This window comes from Ziziphus jujuba, chromosome 7, assembly GCF_031755915.1.
Source record: "Ziziphus jujuba cultivar Dongzao chromosome 7, ASM3175591v1".
Classification (NCBI taxonomy): Eukaryota; Viridiplantae; Streptophyta; class Magnoliopsida; order Rosales; family Rhamnaceae; genus Ziziphus; species Ziziphus jujuba.
In genome coordinates, this window is record NC_083385.1 from 17140775 (window position 1) to 17167398 (window position 26624).

The 26624-nt window shown below is 31.4% G+C and overlaps 2 protein-coding genes across 2 annotated transcripts; both read left to right on the plus strand.

Annotated features, from left to right (window-relative positions):
* Nucleotides 1-1921: 1921 nt before the first annotated feature.
* On the plus strand, nucleotides 1922-11197 carry LOC107425366 (uncharacterized). Its single transcript, XM_016035368.4, has 16 exons — nucleotides 1922-2256; nucleotides 2420-2553; nucleotides 2643-2700; nucleotides 3384-3599; nucleotides 4150-4425; nucleotides 4689-4823; nucleotides 4911-5036; nucleotides 5812-5856; nucleotides 5968-6075; nucleotides 6476-6618; nucleotides 6700-6823; nucleotides 7322-7396; nucleotides 8709-9062; nucleotides 9148-9240; nucleotides 9808-9964; nucleotides 10705-11197. The coding sequence occupies exons 1-16, from the start codon at nucleotides 2008-2010 to the stop codon at nucleotides 10926-10928; spliced, it is 2517 nt and encodes an 838-aa protein (XP_015890854.3). The 5' UTR covers nucleotides 1922-2007; the 3' UTR covers nucleotides 10929-11197.
* An 11461-nt stretch (nucleotides 11198-22658) lies between these two features.
* Nucleotides 22659-25506, plus strand: LOC107425323 (zinc-finger homeodomain protein 4). Its single transcript, XM_016035315.4, has one exon. It carries the CDS (start codon nucleotides 24112-24114, stop codon nucleotides 25003-25005), a length of 894 nt encoding a protein of 297 aa, XP_015890801.3. The 5' UTR covers nucleotides 22659-24111; the 3' UTR covers nucleotides 25006-25506.
* Nucleotides 25507-26624: the final 1118 nt, after the last annotated feature.

The following is a 26624-nucleotide window of genomic DNA, read 5'->3' on the forward strand; positions in this document are numbered from 1 at the left end:
AATTTGGTTGAAGAATCTTGATGCTTCAATGTCTTGAAAGGCTTCAATCCTTTTCAATCTAAGCTTTCTCTCTCTAACTCTTTTTCCCTCTCTAAAATCGTCCTTGGTGTTTGTGCCTCCTTTTCCTCCTCCTCTACAATGGTGGCTGCCTCCTCCTTTACCAAGCTTATTCAAAAATAAAGCCTTCCCAAAATTATATCCAAAACCCTAGCTTTTTTTATTAATTCCAATTACTAGATCAATATTAAAAGGTTTTAGATGTGCATATGACTTTCACATGCCTAATTTAAATGTAGTCATATGATTTGCATATGCAAATATCAATATTAAAGGCATATATCTTGTACATGCTCTCATTAAAACTCCAATTTGACCAAAATCAATAAAAGTTAAAATTAGAAATTAAGACATAAAAAGTCAAAATTTTGAGAATTTTGAACAACGGATGGCATATTTGACTTGGCTTCGGCGTAGTAAGTATAAGTGAGTTAATAGTAACATATATTAATTTACACTAATTCCATTGTAAAAATTGACAATCTGATCATGAGGTTGGCTAGAAAATTCAAGCCACATGTCATGTGCTTTCTCAATGACTTTCATTGGGTTTGGCTGCACACCTTCATGCACCATTTTATTCCTATATAACCAAATACACCAGCACAGGTAAGAAAATAAAGATAACCAATCCACATCTTCCTGAATTCCCTTAATCCTTCCATATGTACCTCTTACAACTACTCCATAACTGAACCTAGACGTATATTATCAAACCTCCAAGATGACATATTGCCAAACCAAACCGCCCATGTGTGCAGGCACATTGGCACAACAAATATAAAATAGTTCGGGAAGCGTTTTGACATATGGAACACAATTTGTCCACCACAATATTCTGAGACCGCAAGTTCGATCATACAGGTAGTGCATCTCAAGCTAATCACCACTTATGTGAATGTTACTGTTGGATGGACCTTCATTTTCGATATACCCTTTCATGCATTGAAAACCAAACCTGATTTTTGCAAATTAACTTCTTGTGGCTTGATAAGAATTAATACAAGCCATCAAAGTCCCACACTCTGCTTGCTCTGCTCTCGAGAAAAAAACTATATTGTCATATACGAAAAAAGGGTGCCAAATGACATGATAATTACGAGCAAACTTTAAACCATGGACTTGCCCCTCCTGGACCTTCCCCGAAACAATCCTTGAGAGAGAACTCGCAACCAGGATTTAAAAAATAATAATAATAATAATGAAGATATAAAGGATTTTCTTGTCTGAAAACATCACTAATGATGAATAAGAATTGTTATTCATATGGAATATAAAATTGAAATTATTTAAATTTAAATGATATAAATATTCAATCAATAAAATTGCTCTTGGTTGATTTTGTATAGAAAGCTATTTATTATTATTAATTAATTATATATATTTCCTTGATATTGACATTTGGAGGGAGCTGACTATTTAAAAAACCATTTACCCTCCATGCTACCAAAATACACATAAGTTCAATTTTACATCTAAAACATTTTTTTTTATTAAAAATTACCAAATAAACGAATTATATATATAACTTGTCAAGCAAGAAAAACAAATTAATTTTCTTTCGGGGACAAAAACAAAAATGATATAAAGCAAAAATAAAAATTAATTTAAAATAAAATTGATCATAAATAGTTAGCTATAAAAGAACTTCTTCTAAATAAATTTAAAAAAAAAATCTATTTATAAACAACGTGTAACTATTTTAAAAAAAAAGTTAAAAACTATTAAAAAAATACATATTATTAGAGATTTAAAAAAAAAAAAAAAACAAGTAATTGAATCTGCCAATTTTATTATTGCTATTATTTTAAAAGCTTCTAAAATATATATTTTTTTAAATAATATATATATTTAAAAGGTTCCAAAATAAAGTTTATTTTCTCTGGCAGTCCAGTCTCACACTCTGCTCTGATTCGCTCTCAGGGTTCGAAGAAGAAGAATCTTTGGAAAATGGAGGAAGAAACCCTAATACCACCAGAATCTCAGCCACCAATCTCTGAAGAACTTGACTCCGACGACGATGCTGACCATCCCATGCCGGACATGCCTCACCAAAACCCTAGCTCACCACCTTCTCACTCCGATTCCGATTCTGGCTCCGACGACGACGACAACGATAACGCGCAGGACAAACTTCAACTCCAAAACCTTGAGGCTGAACTCTCGACTAATCCTTCCAATTACGATTCTCATGTCCAGGTGTGTCAGGCACCGGGAAAATTCTCCATTTCAATGGCTATTTATTTTTTTTGAATTTTTTTTGTGGTATTTATTTTATTTTTAAATAGCAAGATGGAGAATGCTGGTGTTATTTATTTATTTATTTTTCTTTTTTGGTTATTTTGCTGTATATGTTTCGCAGAGAATAAAGCTTCTGAGGAAAATGGGTGAGATTGAGAAGCTCAGACAAGCAAGGGAAGCTATGAGTGAGCTGTTTCCGTTGACCCCTGCTATGTGGCAGGAATGGGCTAGGGACGAATCTTCTCTTACCTCCGGGTAATGTGTTTTTTCAATTCATGAGAATGTGTTTTTGGTTATTTAACCGTTATTTGTTTATTTTTAACTTAATTTGTTCCACTATGCAGAGACGAGGCCGTTCATACAATTGAGAAGCTCTATGAGCGTGGACTATTTGATTATCTTGTCGGTTCTGGTTTTCAGTCTATAATTTGATTTTTTTTTTTTTTTTTCCCTTATCCCTCTTAACAGCATCATTATATAGATTTAAAAGCAGCAAAGTGGTAATGTGATATTCTACTTAGGATGGCATATTTGTGTTAGTTCCTGAACTGCTTATAGTGAAAAAAGGATAAAATTCACCATAACTGGAAGCAACCACATGCAATGCAAGCATTTAATATAGTGCTTTGTTGTTGTCTCTATTCTTTTGGTTGTGAGCCAATTTATGAGGATAAATTTTCGCCAATCCTGTTATAACAACGTTGACCGATTGAATTTATAAATTTATTAGGTAGCTAATCAATTCATCTTTTATTTTTATGTAGTCACCTCTCTTATGTATTGAAATAAGAGAGATGATCTATTCTCTTCGTGAATGTTGAGGTAGATTAATTTAGATTTTAGTTCCTTTTGAATTACTTCTTGGGCACTTGGGGTGCACCCTTTGGCACCTTCTAGAGAAAAATAAAAAATCTAAGGGATACTGGATCAAGTATAAATTTTGATCTAAATTTTTAGCTTTGTAATTTTCCTTGAAGGCAGAGAAATATAATCAACTGTATATTTGTGTCAATGATTTTTTTTTTTTTTTAAATAAATGATATTGCTTGGAAAATTTACAGTCAACTATATTACTTTTGGTGTAGTCTGCTTCTCTTTGGTGTGACTACTTATCTTTTGTCCTACAACACGAATCATCAGTACGAGAGTATTCACCTGATGGTATCTCAAAGGCTAGAGATCTTTTTGAACGTGCTCTTACAGCAGCTGGTTTGCATGTTGCTGAAGGAAATAAAATATGGGAAGCATACAGGGAATTTGAGCAAGCTATATTTCATACCATCGATGAAACTGACGTTCAGGTTAGAACATAGTAATTTTCTGCATGCTATTGGGCATTAGCATACTTGAGATCTTATTACTTGTTTTTCCAATTTTGCTAGTAAATTATAAAAATTATTATATATTAGTTTATATAGATGTGTTAAGTTGCCATTCATCCAGGAAGAAAAGTCTACAAATATGTATCAGGGTATGGGGTATAATTTTTCCTCCTTGCACAAATAACAGAAATATCAAAAGGTAAGCGTTGAAGAAAAATCAAGAACTGTTTTGAAAAATCGGTACAAAAATCAGGATAGTGTTTGGATTTTCTAGTTGTACAAAAACTATCCATTGAAGCTTGTTTCCAAACACTAATTTTTGTCTCTGTCCATTTCTACTGATATCAATTGATAGTCCTGTAAACTTGAATTTTTGATGTACCCATTGACATATGATCTTGTATGTTGATTGGGAGGGTGTTTCTTACTTCTTTCAAGCAAGAACATTAAGCCTTACTTCCAATTGAATGAGAGGAGAACAGAGCATTTTTTGGGCTCTATACATAACATTAGTTTCTTTATTTTGCAGGCCAAAGAAAAGCAAATTCAACGCATCCGAAGTATATTCCACCGTCAGTTGTCTATACCCCTTGTTAATATGAGCTCAACACTTCTTGCTTATAAGCGTTGGGAGGTGAAACAAGGAAACACTCTTGATACTGAATCAAGTAATTTGGATGGGATATCTTCTCATGTTGCCTCAGCATACAAAAAGGCCTTGGAGATGTATAATGCCCGCGTTCATTTTGAAGAACAAATATCTGGGCAGGATGTATCTGACTCAGAACGACTTCAACAGTTCATTGTATGTAGCATTTATAATATGAATATGTTATATAGAAGCTTGATTTTTGTTTTTCTGCTTTTGGTTTTTTTCCTTTTTTTTTTTAATTTCTTATTGCTATTATATGTACTGTTTAGTAATTTACATTTTCCTCTGTTTTTATCCCCCTCCTTTTTTTTTTTCCTACTAAATTTAGTGTTGGCGTTGGAATTTCATTATTTTCTCAGTTTATAAGTTCAAGTACTTCTTCAATATCTAAAGAGTTCTGTTCATCTGTTCTCCAGAACTACTTGAAATTTGAACGGTCTTCTGGAGATCCAGCACGGGTTCAAGTTCTGTATGAACGTGCTATTGCAGACTTCCCAATTTCAAGTGATCTCTGGCTTGATTATACTCATTATCTGGACAAGACGTTGAAGGTGGGTACTCTTATATTTGCTCTATCTTTTTTTCTTTTTGATGGAAACTATTTTCGGTCATAGTGGAATTCTTTTTCTCCTCTTCAGGTAGGTAGCATTGTAAACAATGTGTACTCTAGGGCCATAAAGAATTGCCCATGGATTGGAGAACTTTGGGTTCGATATTTGCTCTCCTTGGAACGGGGTCATGTCTCTGAGAAAGAAATTTCATCTGTATGTTCCACCATCCTTGATACTTTTGCTCACTTTGGTTCATAAATTATTGATTCTATCATTTTACTTTGTTATTACCTCTGCTGCTGTCTCTTTTTAAATTTCTATTCCAATGTATAAAGAAAAAGAATGAATCAAATACTCAACTTATGCATGCCTTCTTGCTTGCTATAAAGTTATATTGCTCTCTTACTACAAAAATAATATAGATACATATATATATATAAAATAAATATATATTGCTGATTGAGCCAGATTTATTCTACATTTTTGTTAATATGTGTATAAATCCTAAAATTCAATTTATGTTCTTAGAGCTGAGATTTAGAAATTCTCTTATCCAGTTAAATTTTAGAAAGAAATAAACCCTCCCCAATCAGGTTATTTTAATGGTGGGACATAGAACTTAGCAACTATGAGCTTTTGGATTGAGTCTAGACTCACCTGATGCACGTGTTTCTTGTAAATTGGGTCATTATTTGAATTTTGGACAGGCATCTCGAAAGTGGGTCACTGGGTACCTTCCTATCAAAATGTAATAATAATATTGAAAAACTTCATATGGCTGTAAGGTTTCAATAACATTCTAGGTTCAGTCTTTCTTCAGTGAAGAAGGATGCATCTTTCCATAGATTGATTAGTTAAAGCAATTTAGTTAAAGCGCTTATAGGAATTATAGCATCCAACTTGCCTGCTGGCCTTCTTGATACAACACAATACATTTTGCCTCCATTTACATTTTAAGTTATTTAGCTGATTTCTTTATTCACTTCAGGTATTTGAGAAGTCCTTGCAATGCACTTTTTCAACCATTGATGAGGTTTGGATGACGGCTAATCTTCTTTACAGTGTTATTTACTGAATCTTTATTTACTTTAACATGCTCCAAATGAATGTTAATTTTTTTGTTTACTTGGCATTTTTGTTATAGTATTTGGATTTATTCCTCACTCGAATAGATGGTTTAAGGCGAAGAATCTCATTCACTGGTGAAAAAGAGGATGTCTTGGATTATTCATTACTCAGGAAAACATTTCAGGTTTATGACTGAATTCATCTATGTGCTTTGATACTTCTTGCAGTGAAATAAAATGAAAGCTTCTTTATTGGGTGGTGGAATCTATTGTTAATTATTCATATCATTTTTTATCTTTTCAAGCACTTCTCTATATTTGTTGTTTGTTCCTTTCTAACTATTATCATGGTCAAGCTGATGCTATGGGCTTGCTTGTGAAGTTACATAAATGACAAGCTAAAACTATTTGGAAATAGACATAAGTTTCAATATTTTGAATATCAAGCTACCATTATAGACAGTTAATACTTATGTAAAAGATTGGCCAGTAATTAGATAGAAATCGGGCCCTACCTATGCAAAAAATTAAATTAACAAGTATAGTTTATGACTTTCATGAGTACTAACAATTTATGTCTTCCAGCATGCATCAGAGTATCTCTCACCGTACTTGAAGAACACGGATGGTTTGTTACGTTTGCATGCTTATTGGGCTCGTTTAGAGATAAAGCTGGGTAAAGATTTAGTTGCAGCTCGTGGAGTATGGGAGAGTTTGCTTAAGATCTGGTTCGGCCATGTCTCTTTTATTGTGCTCGCCTTATTCATTTTGCTTTCAACTGTGCTGTCTGACTTGTTGATATTTTTCAGTGGTTCGATGTTGGAAGCCTGGCGAGGTTATATAACAATGGAAACCGAGTTGGGCCATATAAATGAAGCTCGATCCATATATAGGAGGTGCTACAGTAAGAGATTTCCTGCGACTGGTTCAGAGGTATAGTCATTTAACTCATGCTAGTAACATTTATTTTTTACTATGATATTGCAGCTGGTTGTTTGCAAATTGGTATTTAAGCTGCAAGCATTTTAGCTGTTTTCAATTAATCTCAGTCACAAATAAAACCAAGGCTTTTTATTTTTTTGGTGGGGATGCCAGATATAGAAGAGAAGAAATAAATGGGAACTTATGGAATTTTAAACAAATCAGTGGTTTGGGTTGTAAGGTATCAATTTTAATTTGGTTCAACCTTGTTGCTCCTTGCTGAAGTGAGGGCTTTTTTCTAACTAAATGTTTAGAGAGATTGAAAGAAAGCTTTCTTAATTTTGTAAATATTAGGGATTTTACATTGTTTGATATTTATAAGCTGTTTAGCCTTTGGTTTCTCAATTTATTCAACCTTGAAATTTAATTTTGAAGCATGAGCATATCATTTAAAAGCTTAAGCATTTTGGATTGGATGATATCTTCCTTTCTAAAAACAGAATCATTCAGGACATCTGCCATTCATGGTTACGCTTCGAGAGGGAGTTCGGCACTCTAGTGGATTTGGATCATGCAGTACAGAAGGTAAAGTCCTTTCTATTTGACATTTCATGTACAACTTCTGCTGCAATATTTTTCTACAATGAATATGTTTCATCAAAGTGGCTGTTTGAAATTCAAATGTATGGAGGAGGGATATTTTTCATCTGAACTTTTAAGTTTTAGATATTAGTTCATTGTTTTCTTATTAGTTTCAGTAATTTTTATCTTAGAATAAGCTCAAACAGTTTATGAAATGGAAGAAAACTTCATACCTATGTCAAAATATGGCTAACCACACAGTAAATTTCTGTGGCTTTCCATCTGAAATTACTTTATATTGAAAATCAAGAATAATGTAAAGAAGTCAAAATTAATCTAGTATGCAACAGTGATACAATATTTTGTAGAAAAATGTTGTACCTCCTGTAATATGCATTGTGCCTTCTCCAGTTGCCACTTGTTTCTGCTATACTTCTTCTGCTACCGTTGTTTTCTCTGCTTGCAGCGTCATCACCCTGATAGTGTAAAAATTGGTCTTGTTATTTAAAACTTATATGTATATCCATGTAAAGTATGTTTAAGTTTACTCCAGCAAGTGTTTTCAAGTGCTTGTTCCTTGGTCAGTTAAATTTAAAAAAACAAAAAAAAGGTTAATCTAAAAACAGAATATTTATTCAACATCGGAGCTTCTACAATCAAGGCCTTCTATACAATCTTGTTGCAGCTTCCATGGTATATTCTATCTTTCGAACACAAGTGCATCTGGAATGTATAAACGGAAGCACAAAAGTTGTTGTTCTTTATTGCAACTCGCAAGATTAAGCCATAGCATTTGGATATGCGTAGGTGAATAAGAAAAAAGGTAGTATTTAGCATTTTGATTGTTAATTGGTGGTCTTTGTTGGCTACCTAGTGGCTCATCTCGGTGATATATTGGAGTCTAAGCATGAGAGGGAGGTATGTATGATAATATTATCTCTTAACAATATTCGAGCAAACGAGTCTTCCTCTTTCTCCCTCTCTTGTTTCTATTACTATATATGTTACTAATTTTCTGTTTGGATATCAAATTTTAATTGAAAATATATTTGGTTGGAACTTTGTTATTATTTAAGGCTATTAAATGTTTAACCAATGATGAACAACACATAAATGCTTCATAATGTCCTACAATCTCTCTGTGTAATTCCAAATATCTTGGTTTGATTCAATATGTAGAATTGAATGTTGATCCTTTTCTGAGATTAACTATGTTGAACCTGCATAAAGTTTTGTCATTGTTCGATTTTGTATCATCTAGTTGTATCTTTCCTATCTGAGAGGAGAGTTAACTGAGCGCTATTTTCCTTTTAAGGTTACCCCCCGGCTGGAAGAGCTACAATTATTTAGATCACAACAGGAATCCAAACTGATAGATGAGAAGGAAAACAATTTTAAAAATGCTCGTGAGAAGAGAAAGTCTGTCTCAGACATAACAGATGGGCAATCTCCAGCAAAGAGGCAGAAAGATGCAACTCAAAACCAAAAGCAAGTGCATGGGAAGGACAAAGCTCAGGTGCAGAATTTAACAGAAAAAGGTAAAATGGTAGAAAGAACACAAGTAGACAAACCAGATATCAAAAATGATATACAGAAGGAGGCTGTCCCCGAGAAAGCAAAAGTATACACTGACCAGTGTACTGCATTTATATCAAATCTTAACTTTAAGGCAAGTTGCTATCTTGACAACCATTCACTCTAGTATTGATTAACAGACTAGGAACAATGTAACACTGATGTAAAAACCTTTGCAGGCTACTTCTGAAAATCTGCGCGAATTCTTTAGTGATGTTGGTGGAGTTGTTTCTATCCGAATACTGCATGATAGATTCACTGGAAAATCAAGAGTGACTCTCTCTCTCTCTCTCTCTCTCTCTCTCTCTCTCTCTACACAAACATACATGTTGAAATCTCTGAATCCACATTTTATGTTTCTCCTTCATCATATTGTTCTTGCAAGGGTACACATTCTATATAAATGATCTAGCTGTCTTAATATTTATGAATTACAAGTGTGTTGTTGGCAACTAGGTTTCAAAGTTCTATTAGGATTTGCATAGCATTTAGATGGTCTTTGGAATAATTTTGAACAACAAACCATAAGTTGAATATTGTTCAACAGGACACAGCTTTATATGGTAAACAGAGGATCGTCAATTTTTTTCTTTTCGTACTTTATTTTTTTGCTTTCTCTCTCTCTTTGTTAAGGATTGAATGGTAGGTTTGGAAAGATTTGAAAATACATTGAACATGCAATGTAAAGAAGTTTATGTTTGTTTTGTCCATAAAAATTTTATAAGTTGTGTATCTACTTCTTTATGGTACTTCATGACTTGCTCAACTTTCATTGAATTGATATGTATGATAAAAATTTGCCATTCGCATACTGATGTTCAATTTTCTTAACTTTGAAGGGACTTGCATACGTGGATTTCACGGATGATGCACACCTTGCAGCAGCTGTAGCAAAAAACAAGGAGATGCTACTTGGGAAGAAACTGAGCATTGCACGGTCAGTTCCAAAGCATGGCAGAAGAGAAAACATTGGTCATAATGTTGAGAACAAGCATGGTAGGCCAAGTTGATTTGTTGTGTTGCTTTGTATATTATTTCGTTGGCGTGTTCGTGCATGTGTCTGAGCTGGTGGGTGAAGCAGGTGCATTAGAAATGCATGTTTATGGTTAGGGTATGGCTGAGTAGGATTTTAGGTAGATTCATTTTCAATCCAAAACCCATTAATTGTGGAAACATCTAAATTTAAATTCAGATATTGTACAATGAATCTATAAAAATTACATCTAGTAACCTGGTGTTCTGAAAGTGGAAATATTTTATCATATTAAGATATTCATAATGCATATACATTATCAAATGCATTTTTCGAAACTAATTATGTATCAATTTTCCATGAACTATAATTTTTATAGTGATTCATTTCGTAGTCAAATTAGGATTTTAATTTAGCTCGATCTATATAGTTTCAAATTTGAATCTAACTATTAACACAAATGTAAGAATCAAAATTCATTTAACAATATCACTTTGATAGTTGAGTAAACAAGGTCTTATTTAGATTTCATTTAGATCTTTGATCTTTCATTTGATATGCTATTTGTACCCATGTTCATTTGTAATTGTGGGTTTTCAGTATTGTCTGAGTATCTCTGCTTATTTGTTGCTCATTTTATTTATTTATTCATGTTATGTGTTAAGCAGGCATTTTCAATTTAAATATTGCCTGTTTCACTCACTTCTGGATTTTATATTGATAGCGAATAGTACTGATCAAACTGGTTTATCTACATCAACAGAATCTGTTGAAGGCTCTATGGAGTCCAGGGAGCCTCAGGCACCGCAATCTGCTGCTGGAAAGCGTAGAGTTGACGACTTCCAGATGAAAGGGAAAAACACATTTGCTGTTCCCAGAAATGTCAGAGCACTTGGCATGACTTCAAGTAAACCCACAACTGAGAAGCCAGACGATGAAAATCCAAAATCCAATGATGAGTTCAGAAAAATGTTCCTAAAAGGTTAAAGTTTATTTCATTTTCTCAGATTTTTAACTCCAGTTTTCCTTTGTTGCATGCTTTTTTGTAAATTCAAATATGGCTGAGGCTTGTTTAAGTTACCACCATCACAATGATATAGATTAGAGACAGATAGGCCGGGAAGCCTTCTCTTTTTTCAGATGTAGCTGTGGTTGAATTTGATCTATATAAAAATTGTGTGCTACAGACAGGGCCGGTTAGAAGGCAAGGCTACAAAAAATCTTACTTTATATATTTATTGTGTATTTATATTTTATTTATTTATTATATAAGCATGTTATTTTCTTGTTGAAAACATAAAATGTTTGAATCCCTAAATTATCATGTCAAAGGTTGTTAAGATGGTTAATTTGATCTTATGTGCATGTTTATATCTATATGTATATATATATATATATATATATATATATGGTGAATTGTGTGTATGTGTATATCTATATGTATATATATGGTGAATAAATTTGATCGTGGATTGTTTTTCAAAAATTTTGACTGAATAGATTGATCAAGAAAAGGATTTTAAAAGAAATTGTGCTGTGAGCAATTTCAAGTTGACTGTGTTTGAGCTTGCGTCACTGGCAGGCTTAGGTTGTGATTTGTCATAAGCGAAGAAGTTTGTGTTTTTTCCCGTTTTCCTTTCTTGTGGGTCTTTGCTTTCCTTTTAGAACTTTCCTTTCACCTACATCTCAAGAAAACCAAAGGGCCATTGATCCAATAAGAAAATGGAAATCCATCCAAAATCATATATGTCAGGGTCACGTAAGATTGACATGACGTGGTGTGAAGATATTGCCTCTTGGCTGGAATTTGATTGACTGCAGGGAACAAATATTTGAACATGAAACTATTATGTTTGAGGGGAAATGCAACAAGATTCGAACCTGATTACAATTTTTTCTGTTTTTCTAATTTATGTAACTGTTCCATGAAGCTCAACCATTCGCCAGATTGGAAAACCATATAAAGATATATATCTAAAACGGAGCCGATACAGATGTTTTCTGTAGCATAATACTATACATATATGTGTGGTTGTCTGCTGGAATTGGAGAATGGCAACCAGTGGCCCACCTTGACTGAACCAAATCAGATTGGCATTTCAGGTCATGTGCAGACAGGAAGCTAGGTTCTGAATAAAATGTTTATTAATTTGATGATAATTGATACTGTACACACACACACACACACATGCACACACGAAGACGAACACATATTGGGTCTGCTCCCCTGACTGCAGCAAAAAACGCTGGAAACTGCATTGAATCTCTGAGGCGACAAAGCAAAATGACTATTCTTTGCTATGGTGCAGTGTTTCTGGGGATGATCTCAGATGGGTCAGATTCTTTTACCTTCCTATGGTTTTAACTTTTCACGCCGGTCATATGGGGAAAAAAGAGAACCAGTGGGGGCTAAAAGCTTTTTCGTTTATCAGTAATCATATTAAAAAACTTGCTGAATTTCTGCACATGTACCACCATATTCATATCATTTGATTAGTGTTTTCTTACACGCCACATCCATTTATTCAGAGAGGTTTTTCGCCCCCAAAATATTTGCATACTTCCACACCCAATTAACAAGAAGAAAACAAAATAGTAATGAGGGACCCAAAAAAAAAAAAAAAAAAAAAACATTAATTGATGCTTAAAATACCCATGATGGAACAATGCCTTCATATAGGTTTTTATATAGGTTTTCTTGAAACTGACCCACCCTCCCACGCGCCTTTTAGTTGGCTAGAAAGTGAAAGTTTGGCGCGTGCAATGTATTTGCATGAATTCTGAGTTACCCACATGGCGGGATAATTCATCAGGAGTACTATGTACATGCATGCCTGGAGTGGTGCCATACATGTCCTTTTGGATAAATATAGAGATATTCAGATTCAGCAAACAGCTGAAAGACAGAAATGTACAGTTGGGCAAGGATGCACATTCCTGGTCCTGTGACTCATTGGGTGTGCATTTATAGGAATATGTGTTGCTAATTTATACACACACAATCAGAATGTCAACCATATAGTTTTAGCATAGAGGCTTAAACATATATATATATATATATATATATATATATATATATATATATATATATATATATATATATGTGTGTGTGTACAACTAGTTTTACAATAAATCGATCTGGCAATTTTAACATTAGATTTTTTTTATTTAGTTTTTAAATTGTTTTAATGATTGAATTTTAAAAATATATTTATGATTTTATTAAGTTTTTACAAATTATATTTTTTATATATATATAGTTCAATATATCACTGAATTTATATTAGATTATTAATTAATTTTTAAATTTTAATTTTAAAACAATTCAGAGTTTATTAAAAAAAATAATGTTAAGATCATTAAGTTAATTTGATATAAATTTGATTCTCTCTCTCTCTCTTTCTCTTTATATATACATACATATATATATATACATACAGACACACATGTATGTGTGTGTGTGTGTATAAATTATTTATTTTGTGTCATTAGACAATTTAAAAAAAGCATTTAAAATCTTAATATTGGCAATAGGCAAGATAATGTCCAATGTAAGATGCTTGATGGTGGTTAATTGATGATTGTTTATTTGTTGGTAACATAGTTTTCAATTATAACATAACAATTGTTAATTATACATTTAAGCTTTTAATTTTAAATTATTAATTAATATGGTACCTTTTTATATTTAACATGTCAATACATTTGGATTTTATATTAGAAGTATATTTTCAACAAATTATTACTCTTTTATATAATATAAATATACATTAAAAAATTGTGACTATAATTATTGGTACGAGGGTTTAGAGATTTTTAGTACCAAAATTAGTATGGGCTTTGTTGATGAACTAAGCATAAAGCACCCCAAAAGATTTTTAAATTTAGTTACTTTTTAAAGGACAATAAACCCAAAAAAAAAAAAAAAAAAAAAAAAAAAAAAAGAAGAAAAAAGAAAAAGAAAAAGGTATAGGAGAAATGAAATGATGGGTTGAAATGGGAGGGGGATAATGGGAAGAAGAAATAGAAATGCGAGGAGCCGTCAGGAGCATGCAAAGTGAAAGAAAGTGGGGGCCAAAACCTGAAAAACAAACACTGCATTTTGGTATTCTCTCTTTACATGCGAGCCTGAAGCACACCAGCATTAGCAATTAGCATGCGTCATTTGCTCTCTCTCTCTCTCTCTCTCTCTCTCTCTCTCTCTCTCTTGGATCACACAAATCAAATCAAATCCCTCTGCTTTTGCTTCTGCTTCAACCCGCTTTGTTTCATTGCGTTATACAAATTTTTTGGTGAATCATTGCATTATGCAAACTGCCAATCATAACATCAATCTTTTTGATATATAAAGATTATATTTACAGAAAATTTTAAAAACTAAAAAAATCAATGCCTAACCAACAAAAAAAAGATGGTTTTACCAAAAAAAACAAAAAACAAAAAAAACAAAAAAATGAAATATCATTGCTTTAATTAGTAAATGAGATCATAATTAAATTTTCTCATATTCTTCCGCTTTTTAGTGGTTGTGTACAAGTAACAATGCAATGGTTTCATTTGATGTCATCATCGGCCTGGTATTGGGTTCTGAGCTGTATGTATATGCATGTATGGTCCCTTGTCTATCTCTACAGTCAAGTAATTTCTCAGCAGGACCCATACCACATCCATGAAATCGCCCCACATATCCACATACTATCTCATTAATTCATGAGTATATAAATAATATATATATATATATATTAATATATTATCAAAAAAATTAATATATATATATATATATATATCTTTCAGAAGAGAAGAGCCACATCTATTGCAGGATCTTTTCCCCAACCAAATCCATGGAATTTTATGGGAAACAGTGGTACATCCACATTGCCAAAACATTACCTCCTCTTCTTTCAAATTATATGAGAGAGAGAGAGAGAGAGAGAGAGAGAGAGAGAGAGAGAGAGAGAGAGAGAGAGAGAGAGAGAGAGAGAGAGAGAGAGAGAGAGAGAGAGAGAGAGAGAGAGAGAGAGAGAATTTAATTTTAAACTGCAAAAAGTAAATATTTTGTCACCATATCTTTGTCACACATATAATGTATCCAAATATTATATCCTATATGTAATATACACTAGAGATATCAATTAAAGTCGTCATAATTTTCTAGTATGATCGACATTTTTGACTTTGTTATTTTTTAAATGAATACATTATATATGTAGGTATGTAAAATTTAATATAATATTTTGCTTAAAAAGAAAATATTAATTGTCCCAATATGAATGTATAAACTATATCAATGTCCAACATATATCATATTTAATTCAAGAAACGTTTTCGTACATGTATATAATTTTTTTATAGTGTATCGGTAAATTTTGAGTTTGGAAAATACACATCAAATAATATATTATTCTATTTTTTTAAATAATTATTGTAAAATATATATTCACATCATAAAAAGATTACATATAACAAATTGAAAGATTGAAAGTTACCATGCAGTTTACATTTTTTTTTTTTTGGTCCTTATCATCACCTTCCCAATGATATATATTGGAAGGTTTGGGTGGTGGGGTAGGAAATGGGGAAGATATAGATACTAACGGATTGTGTAAAAGGAAAGGTAGTCTTTCTTTGAGTTTCTCTTGCTTTGAATCTTATGCCATGCCCCCAATGAGATTGTTGGGTGTATATATATAATTAATATAAATATACATTACCCTTATATGTGTTCTGTATCTAAGTCCAGACAAAACTCAAAAAGTGATGGGAATGTTCCCAACGGCTAGCTAGTCTTTTCTTTTATACGTTAAGAAAAGTAAAAGGAACAAAATAATAATAATAAATAATAAATAAAATTAAATGAATGAAATAGATTCTATTCAATAAGGGTAGGACCCCAAAAGACAGAAAAGCTTAGCCTATATAGCCAATGTCCAAATCAGTGAATTTATACTTGAAAAACAAACAGACAAAAGCTTATTAATTAAAAACATGGAAATGACATCCAAAAAATGTTACAAATTTTGAAGGTATTCAGAACTGGTGTTCCCTGGTTCCAAAAAAGGCGATGAAAAGATATCACAAAATTTCATATTCGTACTCTATCATTTTGCAAAAATTGATAAAATAAAATCATAAGCTACAAAAACTACTTAGCTAATTAACCCAAAATAAATGTTAGATTGGAAAAATACAAATATTTTCATGGAAAATTCCAAATCTAGCAACCATCTTCATAGTTTCAATATCTATATATTAATTTGTGGGCTTCTTTTCTCATCACATGATTGAATACATTGCCCAAAGTAGTACTTGTGCTTGATGTACAATATTTATTTTATCATATATATTTTGTTGTTGTATAATTCTTTCATGGGTTTTCGTTCCTTTTTTTGTTCAAAGAAAATTGAAATTATTGCAGTAGGATAGCTACCTGACTTTCAAGCAAAAGATTGCTTATGTTTGTGTTCTCAAATTGCTTTTATGAGCTTCACATGGAGTACTCGTTTAGGGTAGAAGTAAATCCAAGTCCCTCATGAAAACAATAAATATGTAGGTCTAACAAAAGAGAAAAATCTTTCAAAATTTTCTTAGAAATTTATTTTCTGGGGGTAAAAAATAGTATTGCATTTAATATGTATAAACCACCTTGAGCAAAATGAAATAGAGAATGATCATTTTGGCTGGATTTCGTATCCTAACTGTGAAAGATATAAAGAAGATGTTTTCATATGTATTTTTTAACTTATTTGAAATTCAAGGGGCCAAAAACACATTAAAGATCTGCCATACTTTATGAAGAATGAAAATGATCCCATTTCTTAAAAAGAGAAAAGAAAGAAAGGGAAACAGAAACGAAATAAAAATAAAAATTAAAGTGGCTCTGCATGAGTATGAAGTTAGCAAGAATGATACCCACCCCTTATAATGGTGGTGGTCACTCTTTTTACACTCTTGCATATTTTCCATTGATTTCTAGTCCTGCAAAGAGAACAATTTGTTTAGTTGTTGTCAAACAAAGGCCAAAGCGTTTTTCCCTTTAGGGTAAGTAAATATATACTTATTAATTATATATACCAAAAAGCAAGAAAAGACCTCTAAAAGAGATATATTATATCAAACCTACCAATATATCCTCTAATTGATAAAGAAAAAAATAATAATAATTATACTTGTTGTGTTGATTATGAGATATGTGTGTCTCTCTAAGTTGAGAGGGATATATATATATATATATATAACAAATAATAACAATAATAATAATAAAAAGAAGTTGAAAGAACTACGTAATTTGATTTGTAAATGGAAAATGATTGGAATCTTTAAGGAAGTAATTTTGGTTTCCTAAGACAAGGCACCTTTGGAAAAGAGGGTTGGTTGGTGATGAGATTATTAGAAGAAAGTTTATGGGTATCTTTTAAAGTTTTAAAAAGAATATATAAGGGACATCTTATTGATTATTATGAGGGACAAGATGCAGTTGACCAAGAATAATTTTCTTTTTAGGATATATATATATATATATATATAGCAGAAAGGTAATATACACTTTAACCCTTTTTTTTGGGGGGGACATGTAAATATACTCTTTACTTTTTTATTTTGGTAAATAAATATACTCTTCATTTACTTGATAATACCTATGAGCCGCGTGAATATTTATTAGAATCATATCTTCATGTGATATATGCTACTTTTTTTCTTGCTAAAAGGAATAAAAATTGATTAGAAGAAAAGGATAAACATCTTGGATCACATTTTCTACTTTTTTGGTTTTAATGGAAACATGAAGAAAATTATGTCAACTATGCCATAAGTTCTAATAATTATATTAAGATTTTTGAATACTTGTTTCTGGGTCCCATGAATGTATTTAAGCTGGATTAATTTGAAATATAATAAATTAAAGATTAATTACATTTTGGTACCTTCAAATTTTTAAAATTTTATAATATAAATTCTAAACTTTTTTATTCAGTAATTTATACTTTTGATTTTTTAATTTATTGTAATTAGGATTTTATTTCCCTTTTGATTATAGGATTAAAAAATCATCTTATGTGATTATAAAATATTAAACTGGATTAATTTTTAAACTAAAAAAAAATACTGGAAATGAAAATTTCTAAAAATAATTTTAATATTTTACATTTTTAGTACCTTTTATTTATAAAAAAAAAACAAAAAATCATTAAAGTCATCTAACTAATATTAAAATATAACAAATTTCAAAACTACAAAATATTAACAATGTAGATATTTAAAAATAGTGTTAAATTTTGAATGTTAATATCTTGAACTTTAAATTTGATACAGCTTAAAATCAATCATATTTAACCTTTGTTAGTAAAAATAGAAAATGCCTAATTTATAGTAAATTGAAAAACCAATAGCCTATATTGCTATTTTAAAAAAATTGAAGCTCTAAATTATAAAATTCTAAAAGTTGAAAATATCATAATGTCCCATAAATGAAATACCCTGTCTCTCTCTCTCTCTTTCTCTCTCTCTCTCTTCTTCTTCCACTAAAGAACATTACCAAAAAGTACAAATTAAGTTTCATACCACATCTCTCTCCGTACGTATATACATGTAAATATATATATTTGTACATTCATATTTGTTTTGTATGTGTGTTTATCATTAAGAATTTTTTTTTTTTTTATCTATCTTTGAATTGCTTTAAATTTGGCTAAGATTATAGTTTATGGGTTTATATAAAGTTCACTTAATCCAAATAAAATTTTAGTACATCGTTACTATTATATTAGTTAATTAATTAATTTTATTTTGAAATAATATACACGCTAATAAAAGAGTACCTAAGTTTATATTTTAATATTCTATATAGATGTAGATATGTGAAAGAGGATTACACGGATCCAATAGTTTTATCCTTCTGATCCAAACAATACTGCAACATCTCTTTTTTTTTATTTAAAAAAAAATAGTGAAGGGACAATCAATCCTCATTAATTTTGAAAAAAAAAAAAATATATATATATATACATATATATATGCACACACATACATATATATAAATATAGTGAAATTAAGGAATTTCCACAGATAGTAGGTCAATGATATATATATATATATATATTTTTTTAAGGGTCAATGAAAGACTAGACAGAATTTTTAGGCATCTAATTTAGGAGAACAAGCTATAGCTGCATGGTTATCCATAATATGTTATAAACAGTATTTTTATGTCACTTCGATCTTTCCCAAGAAACAGTGTAGCAAATAAATTCTTGTACTCCAAGCCATTTTGCGATATAATAAATATGGAAGAGATGTTGATGAAAAATAAGCAATATGCTTCTTTTGGTGCTGCTAAAAACCTCAATTATGATTATCAACTTTCTCTTTTTCTTTGTAGTAAAAATTTTAAAAGTGTGTAAGCTGGGCTTGAAGACACTCAAAGCAATACAGAGAATTTGTGCTGGCAGTGACTGGGATATAGATGGATCTAAATGCATTTCTCCGAGAAGAAAATTTTTTGGGGGTCTCTGAAAAAACATCTTGAATATTGTGATCAGGGGTGTGTCATGTGTCATCAACACCATTTATTTCTGTGGCCCATTCTCACCCCTACTGTACCATAATTAATCTCTCTCTTTCTCACAGCGAAATTTAAGAGTTTGAAAAAGTAAGAAAATGGTAATGATTTCTAAGTAAAAAGGTTAATTAAAATTTATGTATTTTTTCGATAGAGAGCAATTATTCATATGGGTTTCATGAAACAATCTGATTTCTTATATAAAAAGCTTTGAAAACTTATAGTAATTGAAGGAGTTTAAAAAGTTGATTACAATATATCCTTGGGATTATTTACCCAAAAAAAATTAAAAAATGCATCCTTGGGATTAGAAAATAAGTCAACAAAAATTGATTTGAAAATCACAAACTAATTAACAAATAGACAATGGTACAGAATGGTACAATGAATTTATATATTATTAAATATTTGGTAAAACTTTTGTTTTATAAGTAGAAGAAAGAGAGAAAGATGGGAAAGAATAACCATGTGAAGCCTTAAAAGAAGAAAGAAAAGCAACAAAAGGGAAAAAAAGGTAGTAGTCAGAGAATTACTAGAAGAAGAGACAACAAACATAAAAACAAGAAAACTAAAGAAGGATAAAGTCTTTTAAGTGTGGTGTAGAGTGTGGAATAAAGGCAAGGATAATAAAGGAATAAAGTGATTTGGATAATTATTTAATAAAGTAAGAACCAAATAAGTTTTTTTTTTTTTTTTTTTTTTGCTTTTTTTTTCTTTTTCCCTTAGATTTTCGTTTCTTTAATTTGACTTTGCATAACAAAACCATACAGAAACAAATATAGATTCTCTTCCAAAAAAAAAAAAAGAAACGTAGATTTATCTTTGTTCCAATAAAAAAAAAAAAAAACATAGACTTATGGTAAATTTTATCAACATTCTTTTTATATGATAACCCACAATTTCAAAGACTTCATTTTGGATATTATTTCTTCAGAAAAAGCCAAAAAAAAAAAAATTACAGATTCAGATGGCAAATTGTTTGCCAAATAATCTAACAAAATTTAGTACTTCTAGCATCGCTGGTTTAAAGAAAATCTTTTTTTTTTCTTTTTTTTGGGTTCATTTTTGTTTACAGAAGGTAAATTTTTGCAGGTATTATATTCCTAGGAGAAAAATGTTTCAATATAAATTGTTAATCAAGCTAATTAATCAAACATCAGACTGGTGGACCCAGAAGGCAAAACAGTAGACATAGGGATCACATGAATATTCACAGATTATTCTAAATTGTAAATTTCATTAACAAACCTAACCATATTAGTACATAAACATTACTTTATTGTTATAGTACTTAATTACTAATTATGAAACTTGTAATAAGTATTTAATCATAAATTATTATGGTGAAGATGCATGTGTGTCACTATAAGCATAAACTAGTACTATAAGATTACATGGTTGAACTATTCTCACACCTTTACACTCTCTCTCTCTCTCTCTCTCTCTCTCTCTCTCTCTCTCTCTCTCCAGGCTTTCATGTGATAAATCTGAATGAATTGAAATGCCATTGTCCTCGGAATTCCAAGGGGACATCATTGTCACATTGAGCAAATCCTTGTTTGATGAAACAACACTAGTGTGGTGTGAATACATTAGAGGAAAGGACATGCTTTTATGCAATATCACAAAAGTTGAAGGGTCTCTTCTGCAAAATAAAAAATAAAAATCTATTATTATCTTTCCCAGAGGAGTAAGGTTGGCCATCACTTAACTAAACTTTCTATTCTTAGCAAAAATGAGTTATTATGATAAACTCTTTTGGCCTTCACGCTCGTGATCAACCACCCCCTTCTCTTAATTAACATTGCTTTCTTTTCTCTCCACCTCTATTTTTAATTATTTTCTTACTAAATTATCACTTAGATATGACTAATATAGTAAGTTTCTACTTCATTAATTCCTTCATCTTCATCAATGCATTTGGCAATAATCATTTGTTATTACGTGGGTTTTTTTTTTCTTTTTTTAATTAAACAATAATGTAAGGCTATCAAATTTTGTTTACCCAATAATATAGTAGAATGTTATTGGATTTATTTTCTATGATTTATTTATTTTAATATACTACTAATTTATTGCTACAAATTAACAAATTCATGTAGCTCTGACAGTGTTCTTCTTTGGATATATATAAATCTTGAACGATCACTAAAGAATGACAGAATTACAAATTATTTATAATATTTTTTTTTCCTGTTGAATTTTTTTACTAGCTTTGATGATATATGAATCATTTCACATGATTAGAATGACATACTGCTGCAACTTCATCAGAGACTATGTATGTAAGGGGTAGGTTTTAGCCATATGTTTCTGCAACTTCATAATGCATCATGTAATTCAAAAAATTAAATAAAATACCAAAAAAAAAAAAGAAAAAGAAAAAGAACTTCTGAAAGTAGTCAATGCAGGTTACAAACCAACAAAAAAAACAGGTTGGCTTTCGGGATTGATCTAATTACTACCTTCAGCGATGTCTGTCAGTGAATTATACCTGCTCCTACGCATTACATCCTACCATAATTTGAGTTTCATGTTTGAAATTTAAAATGTTGTCTTGAAGCATATGCATGTCATATGTAGAAAAATACTTTCATCATCAAATTATAAATTTGAAAGGTCTATAAAGATATAATCCCTGTTCATCCAATACCAAACATATATGGAATATGTTGTGCACTAGAAATATCAAGTTTTTAGCCATTGGAATTCAACCCCATCATTCAACAACTAAATTTTCCACAGAAATGGTCTAATAGTAAATTCATTATTTCCTCAAATTGAAATCTCATATTCTAAATGTTCAAAAAATAATAATAATAATAAAAATGGAAACCATCTAAGAGGCAAAATCACTGTTTCCTCCCAAAAAAGTTAAGATTTCTAATTTTCATCTAATAATAAAAGAAAAATCAAACACATATAACCGACAAATTTTTGTAAGCTAGAAATATATATTAAGTATATATGATATTGGTTATGCAAGTGACCTAGTGAAGGGGGGTAAAAACGTCCATCCACATGCATTTTAGTGCTAGAATATAGTAAGAGTAGTAGAGAGAAGATTTTTATGCAAATTTCTTAAAAGAGAACAATACTTTTTATAATTAAGTTTTTGGCTTATATTCTCTCTCTCTCTCTCTCTCTCTCTCTCTTAATTTCTTTTTTTCTCTCTGCTGTGCGTGTCTGTCTTTGTTTGTCCTCTCCACTCTCTCTGACACACACTGCTGAGTAAATGGCGTAAACTTGATGCCTGATAGTGCAAGCAAAGCAAACACCCCACAACCTTCTCTTTTATTTATTTATTTATTTTATTTAGTTTTTAATCTTCTCCTTCTTTTTCATAAAACTCACTGTGGATTCCTCTTTGTCTGTAAAAAAATCTGCTTTTCTTCTCTCTCTCTCTCTCTCTCTCTCTTCCTCTTTCCTTTTTGGCCTCCTCTCACTATTTCTATAAGCTCTCTTTGTTTAGCGCTTCACTAGCAAAAACCCACCTCCATAACTCTTCCTCTCTCTCTTTCTTTCTTCTTGTTCTTCTTGCTCTAGCAGGTTAATCTGTTTGCTTTTTTTTTTTTTTTTTTTAAGATTTTTTTCCTTTTCCTTCCCTGTTCATGAATCATGATCATGATCAATCTATCTCTATTACCCATTTAGCCATAACTATATCTCTGTCTTTTCTCTTTGCAAACCTTATCTTTTTTGGCTGTGTGGAAATTGGTCTTTCATTTCTAGTTTTTCCGTTTCTACGTGTGGGAAAAGAGAAACAAACAAGGGGTTTTACCACCACCCAGTACTAACCCCTCTTTCTTTCCAATCCATCATTTTCTTCCTTAGAGTAGTCTAGGGTCTGAGTGTTTTGACTGAATCCCCCATTTTATCTTCCGCTCTCTTTCCCTCTATCCTCATCTCCCTATCAATCACAAAGAGAAAGATATATATGCATATATAAAGCATAGATAGAGAAAGCAGTTTGTTTGCTTTAATTGGTTTGTTCCCATGGCTAATTCCTTGCTGCAGTGTCTGCTTCATCTTTCTTTTTCTTTCTAAGTTGACCCCCAATTAAGAGAAAACGATATGGATATTCAAAGTGTAGGTGGCTGAAAACCCCCCTTTTCAGCACAGCCCCCTTGGCCCATCAAGACCCCCCACTCTCATGCCAGTTTAAATTCTCTCCCTCTCTTCCTTTTTCTTCCCTCTTTCAATACTTGTTTCTCCCTTTTTATTCAATCAGCAGCTTAATTTGACAGTTATATATATATATATATAGCTTTGCTTGTGATTTCTTGAATTTCTTCTTTGTTGGGTACATACGCAAGAAACTTGAGGGTTTTTTTTTTTTTTTTTTTTTTCCTAGTTCAGAACCCCACTGTGTTTCTAATATTTTTGCTTCCTATAAAAAGTTGTAGAGAGATCTCCTAGGATTTTATATTGGAAGCAAAAGGGCCAAAAAAAAAAAAACCACTTTTGAATTTTAATCATTTAGGCCTCAAAAACTCCTCTCTCCATCTCCTATCTTTGTTTTTTTGCTTCTCTTTTGGTTTCCAAACAAAGAAACAAAAGTCATAATATAAAATAAAGAGAGAGAGAAGAAGAAGAAGAAAGGAGGAGGAGGATATGGAACTTTCAAGTCAAGAAGGAGAAATCCCAATCCCAATAAACAGTGCATTTGGTGGTGGTGGTGGTGGTGGTGGTGGTCATGGTCATGGGCATTTGATTCATCATGACCCATCACCCCACAACCACATCATTCCCTCTTCAGCACCACCTCAAATAGTCCCCTCCAATGGCTCATCCATGCCCACCACAAGCCTAGATGACCACCCAACACCATACAAGAAAGTTGTTAGGTACAAAGAATGCCTCAAAAACCATGCAGCAGCTATGGGAGGGAATGCCACAGATGGGTGTGGTGAGTTCATGCCAAGTGGAGAGGAAGGCACCATTGAAGCACTCAATTGCTCAGCTTGTAATTGTCACAGGAACTTCCATAGAAAAGAGATTGAAGGTGAGCCCAACCCATGTGATTGCCACCATTCTTCTTCACCACATATAAACAGGATTGGTAGGAAATTCATTTTGGGGCACCATAAGAATATGCTACCCCCTGAGGCATTGGGTTACCCTACAGCGACAGGGACTTTTATACCTTCAAGAGCACCACCACCTCACCATATGATAATGTCTTACAACATGGGGTCCCTCCCTTCGGAATCTGATGAGCAAGAAGATGGTGGTGTTGGTGGTGGTGGTGGTATTGGTGTTGTTGGTGGGGCAGTAAGTACCAGAGGTCCACATATGGTGAAGAAAAGGTTCAGGACAAAGTTTACTCAAGAACAGAAGGAGAAAATGCTCAACTTTGCTGAGAAAGTTGGGTGGAAGATTCAGAAACAAGAAGAGTCTGTGGTGCAACAGTTCTGCCAAGAGATTGGTGTCAAGAGGAGAGTTTTAAAGGTTTGGATGCACAACAACAAGCACAATCTAGCAAAGAAAAATCCCACTTCTGCTTAAAAATAATAATAGTAATAATAAAACCAAAATCTCTTTCTCTTTCTCTCAAATCACATCCTCTTTTTAGTATGTTCTCTATTTCCTAACATCTTTATCGGGAGTCATTTATTATTATTATTATTATTATTAGCTCTGAAAACCACCACTGTCTTTACATTGTCTTTTCTATTTGTCTTTAATTGGTCTTTTTTTATTTTTTGTGTTTTTCTTAATTAGTGTGTAAAATAACATTTGGTTTCTGCAATATATATATATATATATATATATATTATGATATGTAGCTTAGGAACAAAACTTGGGTTTGGTAGTGCACTGTTGGAGTTGTGGATTATAGATTGTTACAGATAAGAATTTTATATATTCTTGTCCAATCCAATTCACTGGAAATGGATTGAGATTGCTGATCAGTCTGCTGAGGTAGTCGTACTGCAGTTGTGAGATGTACTGAAATTTTTTTATCTGAGTAAGAGCTACTTAGTTTATTGCTCTCTTCTTTTTCTACCACATGTTTTATTAAATCCTTCTAGCAAAAAAACCAAAAAAAAAAATAAAAAATTGTTGCTTTAACATGCAAGACAGGAAACTTACTATAGAAAAAAATAAATAAATAAATTGCATTTATTAGATTATAAAAACTGAAAATGCATGCATTTGGTAAAACACAATAAATATTAGTTTGTTACAAATATTTGGAAAAAAAAAAAAAAACAATTATGTATAAAACCTATAGCTTGTTTGAGTGAAATTCGCATAGGAAAGTATTATTCTTGATTTTGTAATATTCAAAGATTCAAAATTATCAAATGGCATGTATGCTTTACAAATCACATTATTAACAATAGAAAACAGTTTGTAAAATCTTAAACCAATGAAATAGATATCCATGCATATTATGGGATTATAAAGTATACGTAAAGTAATGCTTCTTAAACTGTTAATTAGAAACTTAATTAATTGAAACGCTATTTTTCTATGCTTTTATAAAATGAGCTGAATATTTGGTTTCCTCTATTTGGGAAGTAGTTCAGTAGTCAATTTTAGACCTATTTGTTTATAGATATAATATTTTTAACTAACCACATTTTCATATATAGTGGTTTCTTTTTCTTAGCTTCCCAGGCAATAATATTAAACAACTTTTTTTTTTTTTGGGGGGTGATAATATTCAACAAGTTTATAATATAAATGTTAAGCAAAATAATAAATTGGATTTTGTTGTATTGTCCAAATTGATATACATAGGATTCTATTCCCAGGTATAGTGTGAACTTGTCTTATATATAGATACAGGATGGTACCTTTATTGAAAGTACTGCTGAAATTTGATTCACCAAAAAAACAAAGTACTGTTGAAATTTTACCAAAAACCAAAAAAAAAAAAGAGAGAGAGAAGGAGAAGCAGTAGTACTGTTGCAAGGGAGATCAGGAAGACCAATTTATTATTTCCGTTGATCTTAGCATGTCTGCTGGTAAGGTGTTAAATGCTTTATTTCCCTCAACACCAAACTTGTGGTTTTCTCATTTTTAGTAAAATTTATCCATGGAATTTGTGAAAGTAGTTATTACTTTGTAACTTTGTTTTAATAATTGTTTTCACACATTTTCAAGAGGAAACTAAT